We start from the raw sequence: 11,693 nt of genomic DNA, 5'->3' as shown, positions 1-11,693 counted from the left end.
GACCCGGCTCCCCCTAACACAAAGAAGGACCTGGGTTCCTCTAACACGAAGAAAGACCCTGGTACTCCAGACCCAAAGAAAGGTCCAGATCCACCCTCCCTGAAGAAAGATGCCAAAGCCCCTGCCTCAGAGAAAAAGGATGACCCGGCTCCAGCTTCAGGCAGCAGCCAGGGTCCTTCAGGAGAGGGGGACAGGGGTGGGGGGCCTGCTGAAGGCAGTGTGGGGCCTCCTGCAGCCTTGCCCCAGCCCACTGCCACAGCCGAGGCCAGCGTCCAGAATCCGGATGCCAAGCCAGCACCCTCGGGCAACCAGGGACCTGGAGAGTCCAAGGCAGGCAAGAAGGCAGCAGAGTGTCGAGAAGCAGGAAGAAGAGGCTCACCTGCCTTCCTCCACAGCCCTAGCTGCCCTGCCATCATCTCATGGTGAATGTCCCTGTTTGGGGAGGGAGATGGCAGGTAGCTCCCTTTTCCTGGCTTGAGTACAGGGCATTATCACAGCTAGCACTGGGAAGACAGTTCTGTCCCAGCCCCCCTTCTATCATCCTGTCCCGGAAGAAACCAGGAAATTACCTTTGTTGAGAGAACAGAATGTCAGACAGGAGATGTCACCAAAAGCCACCCAGGCTACATGGCTTTTTGTTTTGTTTTGTTTTGTTTTCTCTATGCTTTTTTCCTCTAATTCCCAGCTTGTTTCACAAGTGGAGAGAGAGAGTAGCCCTTCTTAATTTAATATGAAAAGGAGACTAACAGTTCATTCATAAGCAGATGCAAACAGTTCTGCACAACTGGACACTGGCGAACAGTAGACACAAAAGTGATACTTCTCGCACCAGTCTGATAGTAACACATTAATGGCAGTTACATGCAACGGTTTTTATGAATCAGGAGCCTTAGGGCTTCCTGTTGGCCGGTAGGGTTAGCCACATTATGGCAGGCAGATCCCGTCAATGATTCTTCCTGTGTTGAGAGCTGGTCTTTGACGTGGATGAGGTATAGGTAGGTGGGGTGGTGGAGGACAAGGTTGTCTTAGCTCCAGATGGCAAGTGAGGTCTGGAAGCCTCTAACCTGTATGAGGTGTCTCACTTTTTAGCTCTGAGAAAACACCGGCTGGGAAGCCCCTAAGCGAGACAACAGAACTCATCTTTACGGGGGTACCTGTGACCCCTGACTCCAGAGATCCTGGGCCAGCCAAGGCAGAAGGCGGGACCAACACCCTGGAAGAGAACCAGAAGGCAGAGGCAGAGAAAGCCCCAGGCCAGGCTGGCCAGGCTAAGGTGCAAGGGGACACCTCCCAGAGGATCGAGTTCCAGGCTGTTCCCTCAGAGAGAGCGGAGGTGGGGCAGGCCCTCTGTCTCACTGCCAGGGAGGAAGACTGCTTCCAAATTCTGGGTAGGTAGGGGCAGGCTGGGCCTGGAGTGTCCTGGGGATGGGGGAGGGAAAGGATGGAATAGTCCCAGGTATCTTTCCTTATGCAGGGGGCTGGACTACCCTGATCCAGGCCTCCTGGTTCCCTGGTTCAAATGTCACAGGGCATGAGGTAGTGTTTCTTTCTGATAGAGATGGAAAAGGGAAGCTAAATGTCCAAAGACAGATGGTGAAGACTGTCCAGCTCAAAAACCCACTTTTGATTTTCTTCTACTTCGGCTAACATGAGTTTAAAAAAAAAGAAAATTACACAGATGAGCGGAGAAGTGGATTTTTTGCTCTGTCTGAGGACAGGTGCCAATCCCAGGTGCTGGGTAGTGAAATGGTGGAGGGCAGGGTGTCAGGGAGCCATAGCGGTTTCAAGAGCTGCACAGGTGTTTGTGTGTAGGACCGGTGGCCAGGGAAGCTGGGGCAGCTTTCCGCAAGTACTCAGAGAAAGCCCTGGGTGACTGGAGAGTCAACTTGAGCAGCAGGAAGAGGGAAGGGGTCTCAGCAGGGGTGCCATCGGGCTGGGGGGTGGGGTGACATAGGGTCAGGAGAGCCCAGAGTGTCCTGACACCCCCTCCTCCAGACTGAGGTGCCCTGGGAGATCAGCCAGTCTGCTGGCTCACGGCAGAGTGCCACCCAGACAGGGTGGGAGGACCTGGCGGCTGGGCAGTGGCCAGGGGCCCTGCCTCCTGCCCCCGCGGCGACAGAGACCTCCGCCCCGCCCAGAGATCACATCCTTGGCATGACAGGACCTGAACCACCTCCAAGGGCTGTCTGATTTATTACCAGAGTGGCTTCCCTGCCGGCTCTGACTATTTTTAAAGGTTTCCATTCCGATGAGTCAGCCTGCTGGGCTTCGAAGTCGGCTGTCTCCATGATGCCCACTAGGTGGCAGCATGTCACCACCGAATTGCTGCGTCCCTAGGCGCCCCACCGTGGTGTAATCAGGTGGCGGGCAAGTGTCTCCACCCACACCCAGGCACAGCAGTGCCACTGTCTGGGATTCCACTTCACAGCTGCTGTGGGGCTTGTTTGGGTGTTTGGGGGGGGCGTTTAATGGAAACAGCCCTCCCCCACCTTAGAGTTTGTATCTAAGTGTAGTCAGCTAGTTGTCTCATGGTTCTGCAGAGAACCTAAATTCCCCCTGATGGAGACAGATTTGGGGTGTACGCAGCAGAACTAGAATTGGAAACTGGACCCCGTTCTGGCCAGGTGACCCCAGGAATCACTTGGTAAACTCAACTTTTGGAAGGGAAGTAGGGGCAGATCAGGAGGCAGGAGGCAGTGGTGTCAAAGACATTCCCCAGAAGTCCCTCCCACCCCTGGCTCTAACAGCTCAACTCTGTCTCCTTAGATGATTGCCCGCCACCCCCGGCCCCCTTCCCACACAGGATCGTGGAGCTGAGAACCGGAAATGTCAACAGTGAATTCAGCATGAACTCAAAGGAGGCGCTGGGAGGGTGAGACAGGGACCCAAGTCTGAACCATGCATGGGGGAGTAACCAGCTCCAGTGGCCCAGACACAGCTGCTAGGACATGGCCCACGCACATGCACCCGCTTCTGTGTGGTCACACGTGCTACCCATCACATCCTGAGGTGTGGGGAGTGTGGCCGCTTTCCTGGATGTGCCTTTGGCCATTTCCATAGGAAATGCAGTTTGTTCCGCCACGCCCCATGCTCTCAGCCTCATCTTGGTAGAAGTTCCTCCACTTGAGGAGGGAGTTAGGGCTGGTGGGGTGAATGCTCCCATCTTTCCCAGCCAGAGCCTCCATCAGGCCTGGGCCAAGAGGAGGATGGAGCACAGGTCCTTGCTGTGGGTCTTGGAAGTACCCTCACTCCATTTTTTTTTTTTTTTCTCTTTCCAGTGGTAAGTTTGGAGCCGTGTGCACCTGCACTGAGAAAGCCACAGGCCTTAAGCTGGCAGCCAAGGTCATCAAGAAACAGACTCCCAAGGACAAGGTAACGGGGGAATGTGGGCCCTACTGCAAGGAGATTTTCTTGGAGAGGCCACCTCTTATCTACAGCTACCCACAGTGCTAGGCTGGGGCCCTGATGTGAAAAGCTTGTGGCGTTAAGAGATACAGCCCTTACGGGCGCTCCTGGCCATAAACCAGACACTGCATTTCTCAGGGACTCTCCCTCCTGGGCCCTCTGTGAAGCTCAGCAGGCCTGGGGAGCATAGGTGTTGGTTTAGGCTCTGGGACAGCACTGAGGATACCAAAGTGCAACAGAGGTGGCCCCTGCCCCCAGGAAGCCTGTGTCAAGGAAAGAAAGCTCAGTGGAGAGTTACTCCACCCACTGCCAGTATGGTCTGCACTTACAGCTCTAAACATCTGGTCCCAGAAGCGAGCAGCTATGTGCGGGTTCACATGGATTGAGGGCCAGTGGGTGACTTGAGGTTTGCCTGGCAACAGGTGCCAACAGAGCTGTGTCTCCAGGAAGCTGTGGGGAGGGGAGGGCGTGAGGAGCAATAAGGGAGGTTCCTGCCTCAATCCCGGCTCAATGATGCTTCTTGGAGCAGCTTCTACAGAGTGAAGGCTTTGCAGGCAGAAGTGTTTCATCGGCAGGTCAGGGGGAGACTTTCAGGCTGTGAAAATGAGACTCAAGTAGAGCAATTTCCTGGCATTCTGGGTTCACTCTAGCATCACAGAGATGGAAGAAGGGAGGAAAAAGAAGGGAGGAGGGTCCCCAGGGCCAGAGATAGCAGGAGCTGAGGTTACCGAGTGTTGTAGGCAAAGGCTGGGGCCCACCAAGACCATGGGAGCAGAGCCACAGTGCTCCAGAGCACTGATTCCCTTTGCTAGGAGCATAGTGGAGAGGACCAAGTTTTCCGTGTGGCTCTATCATGCTCTGGTGTGTGGAACTTTAACTTATAAATTTATTTGTTTGAGATGGGGGCTCAAATATCCCAGAGTGACCTTGAACTCACTTTGGAGCAGAGGCTGACCCTGAACTCCTAGTCCCCCTCCTTCTACTTTTCTGAGTGCTGGGATTGCAGGCATTTGCCACAATGTGGTTCTGGGGACTGAACCCAGGGCCTCATGCATGCTAGGCAGGCACTCTGCCAACTGAGCCACAAGCCCCCAGCCTCGGATCTGTACTTTTGACTCATCTTCACTGGCCTCTTATCACAGGGTCTGGTTCAGCACTAGTGCTCAGTGCCCATGCGCTGTGTGAATTAATTGGTGCTGGCTGTTGGTTAATTGATCATGGAACATTTTTTTTTCTCTGCCTTCCACTGTACCAGGTGCCAGAGATATGTCACAGGACTGAAAAAGTCCCCAACCTCATGGGACCAGCACATCAGAGAATAGGGCCAGATAGATGACTAAAAGCTGGAACAAAATGAAGAGCATGACACCAGGTGTTGAGAGGTGCAGAAAGAAAAAGAGAACCAGGACGGTGCCAGGGGTTGGGGGCTTGATCAGAGGGATCTTGTTAGATGGGGGCCTCTCTGGGGAAGTGGTAGGCGGAGAAGGAAGAGCTGGACGAAGGGGTGGAACGAAGGGAAAAGAGGTAAAGCTGGACAGTAGTTTTGCACCCGTGCCTAGAGCGTAACGGCTGCCCTGGGGATGCAGGTGCATGGAGAGGCTTGATGAGTAGCACGTGCCAATTTTATCCCTGCCACAGCCTATATCAGCCTAGCAATATGACGGCTGGCCTGAAAGTTACAAGTGACAGTTGTTTAGAGTAGAAAGAGGGGATGAGGGATGGCTGAGCTGAGTTTCTAATGTAGTTTTAGGTGGAACTGTGCCAAAGGCCTTAATGATGGGCTATGGGTGGACATGCAGAGATCATAGCCCCTAGCTCTTTGTCCCCAGTGTTTGGGTGAAGATCCTGTCTTTTTTTCTGGTGGCTGCTGGCAAGTCAATCATGGAGAAGAGTTGGTATCAAGGACTTGGCACATGGTAAATCTGGGGCTTTCTTAGATCTCCAAGGGAAATGTCAAAGATGGTCGCTGGATAGATTAGAGTCTGGAGATGAAGGCAGTGTTCAGAGGCAGCGCTATGTAGTTGACAATCAATCCCATTTTAGGGGTGGGAGGGCTGAACAGGGTCTTACTGTGTGATCCAGGCTGGTCTTGAACTCTCCCGACCCTCCTGCCTCTGCCTCCTGAATTCTGGGATTACAAGCATGTCCCACCACACGTGGCTTTGGAAACTGATTGCACCTGGATACAACGTAGTTTTGGATTTGATGTAGGGTGAGGTTACAGGGAGAGAGTGATGGAGACAAGGAAACCAGAAGGGAGGAGGTGGGAGGGTGGGGATGTTGGTGCCTAGTGAGTCCCCTTGACTCTCCTGCTTCCCAGGAAATGGTATTGTTGGAGATTGAGGTCATGAACCAGCTGAACCACCGCAACCTGATCCAGCTGTACTCGGCCATCGAGACCTCACATGAGATCATCCTGTTCATGGAATAGTGAGTGCCCGCTGTGGGAGCCGGGGCTGGGTGGCAGGGCCGGCAGCCCGCAGCCAGTCTGCAAGGGGTCTGTGCACACAGCATCGAGGGCGGCGAGCTCTTTGAGAGGATCGTGGATGAGGACTACCATCTGACTGAGGTGGATACCATGCTGTTCGTCAGGCAGATCTGTGATGGGATCCTCTTCATGCACAAGATGAGAGTCCTGCACCTGGACCTCAAGGTAGCGGGCTGCGGCCTCCTGGAACAGCACTGGCCACATGGTGTCACTGTTGTCCCCACTCGGCTCTCCAGCTCCTCCCGTTCCTCCTTCCCCATCCCTCCTTCCAGCTTATTCAAAGTGGACCCTGACTGCCAGGGATAGAGAGGCAGGGGTGGGGTGGGGGGAGGCACCATGGAGCTCACTGCCTGATGTGATGAATCCCAGCTGCTGGCGATGCACCTCTGTGCTGGCTTGTGACTGGCACTGCCAGTGTCACAATGCATAGGAGGCAGACGCTAACAGAGTTCCTCGCACATAGCTGGACAGGTTTTACACAGTAAACTCACTCCCATCAGCACCAGTGGCTGCCAGGAGCTTAGAGACACCTGCCTAGGGCATGGAACAGGGAGGACAAATTGCCAGGTGTCTCCTGTCCCTGTGGCTGACGCCAGTGAGTATTGAGATGGAAAGTTAATCAGCTCCCTCGGAACAGGGGTGGTACCTGTGTTCGTTCACTTAACTCACGGTTGCTGAGTACCACCATCTGGGCCTACTGGGTAGTCCGGGGCTTTGAGACAAGCCCCTCACAGGACGGCAGCCTCCTTAGGCTGAGAGCATGCAGGCCTGATGGGCCTCTAAGGATCTAGTCCCCGGTGTGGGGCCCCAGCAAGGGACCAGGGTGGAACTTGTGGGGAAAAGAGGGTGAACTGGGTCGGAGGTCAACCTGGGCCATCCCTGTCTCCTCAGCCAGAGAACATCCTGTGTGTGAATACCACTGGCCACTTGGTGAAGATAATTGACTTTGGCCTAGCACGGAGGTACCAGCTGGGTGGGTGGGAGGGTGGGGCCTAGAGGGTGGGGCGGCAAAGGGGCTGGATGTTTCTGGTGGCAGCTAGGGACCCGAGCTCTCAATCTCTCTCCCAGGTATAACCCCAATGAAAAGCTGAAGGTGAATTTTGGGACCCCGGAGTTCCTGTCACCTGAGGTGGTGAATTATGACCAGATCTCTGACAAGACTGACATGTGGAGCCTGGGGGTGATCACCTACATGCTGTGAGCCCTAGGAGAAGTGCTGACTGAAGCCAGCAGGGGCACAGGGATGGGCAGGAGGGGACAAGACTGCCTTTGGGGTTATGGTCCCTGAGCCAGGGCAGTTTTGTTTTTGTTTTTGTTTTGGCGGGGTTGGGGGAATGCTAGGGAGAACCAGAAGACTCTGTACCCATTTTATACTTGGAAAAACCAAGGTCCCCTAAAAGCACAGCATTCCATCCTGGGGCAGACTCTGGACAGCAGATTCCCCCATGTCCTGGCGTGGGGACAGAGGGACAGTGGACATCTTTTTGTGTGCCATCACTGTGCGTTTCACACTCACCATTCCTCATCTTCACTGCAACCCTGGGAAGCTGGGGTGATTATGCCCATTTTACAGATGAGAAGAGTGAGGCTCAGAGAGGGGAAGTGACTTGCCCAAAGTCACCCAGCCAGATTCAAACCCAGGTCTGTCCCACTCTGGAAGCCCGGGGTCTTTCCAGCACACGCCGCCTCCTAGACTCTGACCCACCCTGCTGCCTCACTCTCTTGCCCCACTCTCCTTCCCTCTAGGCTGAGTGGCCTCTCCCCCTTCCTGGGAGATGATGACACAGAGACCCTAAACAATGTCCTGTCTGCCAACTGGTACTTTGATGAGGAGACTTTTGAGGCTGTGTCGGATGAGGCCAAAGATTTTGTTTCCCATCTCATCATGAAAGACCAGAGGTAGGGCTCACCCCTGCTGGGAACCTTGTCCGTTCAAGGGCAGAGTGCCTGTCTGGGCCAAGTGGGCCTGGCGCGGGCCTGCCCTCACCTCGCTGCCCTCTCCACAGCGCCCGAATGAGTGCGGAACAGTGCCTTGCTCACCCCTGGCTCAACAACCTGGCGGAGAAAGCCAAACGCTGCAACCGCCGTCTGAAGTCCCAGATCCTGCTTAAGAAATACCTCATGAAGAGGCGCTGGAAGGTACCAGAGCTGGGGTAGAAGGAGGCGAGGGCTGTGAGGTGGGAGAGTCCGATGCCAGGTCCAGCCCTACCAGCTATGCCTTGGCAGTCTCTGTTGACAGGGCCTGGCCTTGTCTGGAAAACATGGGCTTTTCTCTGGGCCCCGGGCTAGCTCCCATTCTGAACCTGAGCTGTTCACCCACCCTGCAGGCCAGGGAGGATTATTAATCCTCAGGTCAGGCTCCGGAGAGCACCTCTGAGCCCTCTCCTCCTTCATTTCCCAAATATTTATTGGGCAGCTGTTACTTCTAAATGCTCCCGTGCTGCTGCGGGAGGCAGAAATCTGGGTCTTGTGGACTGGACCCAGTGAAAGTAGGGAGTTCTTAGGAGGAGAGGGGTTGGCAGGGCTGGGAGGGGTTACACCTTTGAAGAGGGAGGAACATGTGACTCAAGGCCTCAAGGAGATGGAGGGGGGCCGGATCCAGGCAGAGGGGCAGCCAGTGTGAAGCCCCGTGGCAGAACCTGGGTGGTTAGTGTGAGCAACAGGCAGCAGGCTGTATGGCTGGAGTGGAACGGGAGACGGGCTACAGAGCAGTGGTAACACTGTGACTCTTTGATACAGCTCCTCACGTTGTGGTGACCCCCCCCACCATAAAATTATTTTTGCTGCTACTTGATAACTGCAATTTTGCTACTGTTATGAATCATAACATAAATATCTGTTTTCTGACGGTCTTAGGTGACCCCTGTGAAAGGGTCCAGTGCTGTAGAGGGACTCAGGGATTGGGGGGAGGGGTCTTCTTTACTTGGACAAATAGTGTCACAGCAATTTTTATAGCTGGGTTTGGGCACTGTGTCTCCCCTGGCCTCTGACCCTCCTTTAATGAGGTGGGGAATCTTTTAAAAGGCTTGAAAATTTTTTATTTAACATTTATTTATTTATTGTGTGTATATGATAGAGAGTACAGAGGACACACTCATATGGTGACCTATGTGTGGTGGTCAGAGGATAACTTAGAGAGTCGATTCTCTCCTACTGTGTGGCTCTCAGGAATTGAACTCAGGCTTGGCTGCAAGGGCCTTTCTTTATCTCCTAAGCCCTCTCTCTGGCTTAGCAGATAAAGCCAAAAGGGGGGGATTCTTAGGGACCTTCCCAAGGTTCTCCTCTACTGAAGTGATGACTGGGATTCCTCTCTTGTCCCCCAGAAAAACTTCATTGCTGTCAGCGCAGCCAATCGCTTCAAGAAGATTAGTAGCTCCGGGGCACTGATGGCTCTGGGGGTCTGAGCCCAGAGCAGCTAAGCCTGGACGCAGCTGCACAGTGGTCAAGGCTGAAGCCACACAGCTCAGAAGGCCAGAGAGAGCCGGCCAGATCTCTAGAGGAGGCTGGTCAGAGTAAAGTTGCACCAGGCCGGGAGGCTTGGGCTCCCCAGGCCCTTATTCGATACCGCTTCTCCTATGTAAACATGGAGTGTGGCCTGGAATCTATCTTGCTAACGCCTCCTCAGACAGGGCTGTGGCCCATCAGCCCCACCCAGACTCCAAGGACGTCCAGGCCATTCCCTATTCTCTCCCTAGCTTCCCCCTTTGAACTGCTGCCCTGTAGCCTCTGCTTTGCCCCACCTGGGGCACCCTTGCCTGGAGTGGGATGGCTGGGGGTCCAGCAGGTGGGCTGCTGGGTGGTGGGTGGGAAGCTTCTAGTAGGGTAAGAATGCAGACCAGCTGCTAGGGGAGACAGAGCGGGCTTTGTGTGAGACGACCTCCACGCCCTGCCTCATACTCCCAACAGATCATCTGGCCTCCTGGCCCCCACCCACTGTTTTGGTGACCACCAACACACAGGAACTCTGTAAGAGAAAGCCAGCCCAGGCCTGGAGTGGTGGAGGTGGTAGTGGTGGTGATGGTGGTGAGAGGCCTGGGAGACATAAGACTACCCCCAAGTTCATCTGAGGACCGAGTCTTCCCAGCCTGGCTACTCTGTGCTCATCCCAGGGGCATTCACAACCCCAGACACAGGAAAAAAACGCCATGGCCCATGAGGAATATGAAGCCACCGGGAAGTCCCCAACCTGCTCTCAGCTTGTGCCGTGTAAATAAATACACAGGTTGGAGGCAGCCTCCTTCCCTCTGCACGCGTGCATAACTTGTGTGAGATCGCTGCATTAATTGTGCACCTACTATGTGCCAGGCACTAAGTTCACACATCTATATATAGTGTGGTGTTCACAGTTGCAGGCTCAGGAGCTTGACTTCCAAATGTGTGCTGTGTTTCAGTGGCTGTCTTGCTGTGTGTCAGTTTCCTCCCCTGTGAGCAGGTCGTCACAAGAGTTGAAGTACAGAGTGACCTGTGCTAGACTCTAGTCATGGGCACAACAGGGATTAGATCATTGTCCTTTGGAGTAGGATGGTGAGGTAGATATGATTTGTAGTCCACAGAGGGAAACTGAGTCAGGTGGTGAGACACAAGTAAGAGCTGCCTCATGAGAAGAGAGAACGATGGTGCTTTGGTAAGATGAAGACAAGATGAATTATACATGGCCCAGGGAAAAAATGGGGGCGGCCCTTATCCACATCCAATAGGCATGGAAACTGAGGCTCAGAGCAAGGAAGGAACCTGAAATCTGCTCAGTAAGTCTGGGCCTGGGGCTTGAAACTTTTGCCATGAGCTCAACATTGTTCAAGGAGGGAACAGAACACAGGGCATCCAGGAAAGGCTACCCGATCCCACGGCCTGTGATGTCTTTATCCCGATACAGTAAGCCCTGCTTTCTGCTATCACGGGCCTCATCCATGCCACCCATGCAGGCAGGGGCCATCTGCTGGAGGGGCCGCCAGGAAAGCACAGCAGAGCCATACCAGTGGACAGACTTTGACTGAGAGGTGACTAAGCCCCAGGTGAGGTGGCTTGGTGTGAGGTGGCCTTCCATCGTGGCAGAGGCAACAGGTGACAAGTGGCGAACACCAGGGTCCCAAGCCTGCAGTGACCATCATGGAAGCACTGTACCCTTTGCCAGATGAAAAGGCTCAAGAGGCTGCAGGGAACTAAGATCAGCACCCAGACTGGCCAGGCAATGATTTTGCTCTGGCTGCTGCCCAACTACCCCCCCCCCCCCCCCGGCTTGGGCCTCGGGTGTGACCACAGACTGAGATCTTGTACATGCCTTTCTTGCCTCCATGACTGCAGAGCCAGGCCCCTCACCCCTCACCCCTAACTGCCTTGTTCATGCTGCAGCAGGTACCACATGGGGTGTGGGATCTGGGACTTGGGGGTGGGGAGAATCTAAGCCTGACCTTAGCACTGGGAATTGAAAGTTTCAAAAACCTGGTTTGGGCTGTGAATGGCAGCTGTACTAACAGCAGGGTCCTTAGGACCATGTTCTGCAGCCCACTGCCCATTGGCATCCTGCTGCCTCTCCCACCCCCACCCCACCCCCGAACCCCGCCAGCTGAGCCTGGGTTTCCACTGAGTGGTCCTCTTTGCTTCACTGGCCCCACCCTGGCTGAGCATCGGGCCACACAGAATGATGATGAAATGATGAGGGATGAGTCACCCCTGAGAGGGGAGGGAATGAGGTTTAGCCTGAGCAGAGATCCAAGGTCTGGATACAGCCAGGGAAACTGAGGCTACAACAGGGAAGGCCCCTCGCCAAAGACTTCAATAGTTGGAACTAGCACCCTGACTC

At 54.5% G+C, this 11,693-nt stretch overlaps 1 protein-coding gene across 3 annotated transcripts; it reads left to right on the top strand.

The window, feature by feature from the left end:
* The first annotated feature begins 869 nt into the window (after nucleotides 1-869).
* On the top strand, nucleotides 870-10,153 carry Mylk2 (myosin light chain kinase 2). 3 transcript variants are annotated; one of them, XM_035446040.1, is made up of 11 exons: nucleotides 870-995; nucleotides 1,090-1,388; nucleotides 2,767-2,872; nucleotides 3,279-3,372; nucleotides 5,726-5,835; nucleotides 5,917-6,058; nucleotides 6,785-6,855; nucleotides 6,962-7,090; nucleotides 7,640-7,792; nucleotides 7,900-8,032; nucleotides 9,217-10,153. In XM_035446040.1, the coding sequence occupies exons 1-11, from the start codon at nucleotides 985-987 to the stop codon at nucleotides 9,295-9,297; spliced, it is 1,329 nt and encodes a 442-aa protein (XP_035301931.1). In that variant the 5' UTR covers nucleotides 870-984; the 3' UTR covers nucleotides 9,298-10,153. The 3 variants fall into 3 exon arrangements, with proteins under 3 accessions (XP_035301931.1, XP_035301932.1, XP_035301933.1); XM_035446041.1 differs by having other exon boundaries at nucleotides 889-989; nucleotides 9,217-9,297; XM_035446042.1 differs by lacking the exons at nucleotides 870-995; nucleotides 1,090-1,388 and adding an exon at nucleotides 2,375-2,644.
* Nucleotides 10,154-11,693: the final 1,540 nt, after the last annotated feature.

Source organism: Cricetulus griseus, chromosome 6 (assembly GCF_003668045.3).
Source record: "Cricetulus griseus strain 17A/GY chromosome 6, alternate assembly CriGri-PICRH-1.0, whole genome shotgun sequence".
Taxonomy (NCBI): domain Eukaryota; kingdom Metazoa; phylum Chordata; class Mammalia; order Rodentia; family Cricetidae; genus Cricetulus; species Cricetulus griseus.
Note: the sequence above shows the minus strand (reverse complement) of the source record. Positions and strands in the feature narration are given on the sequence as shown.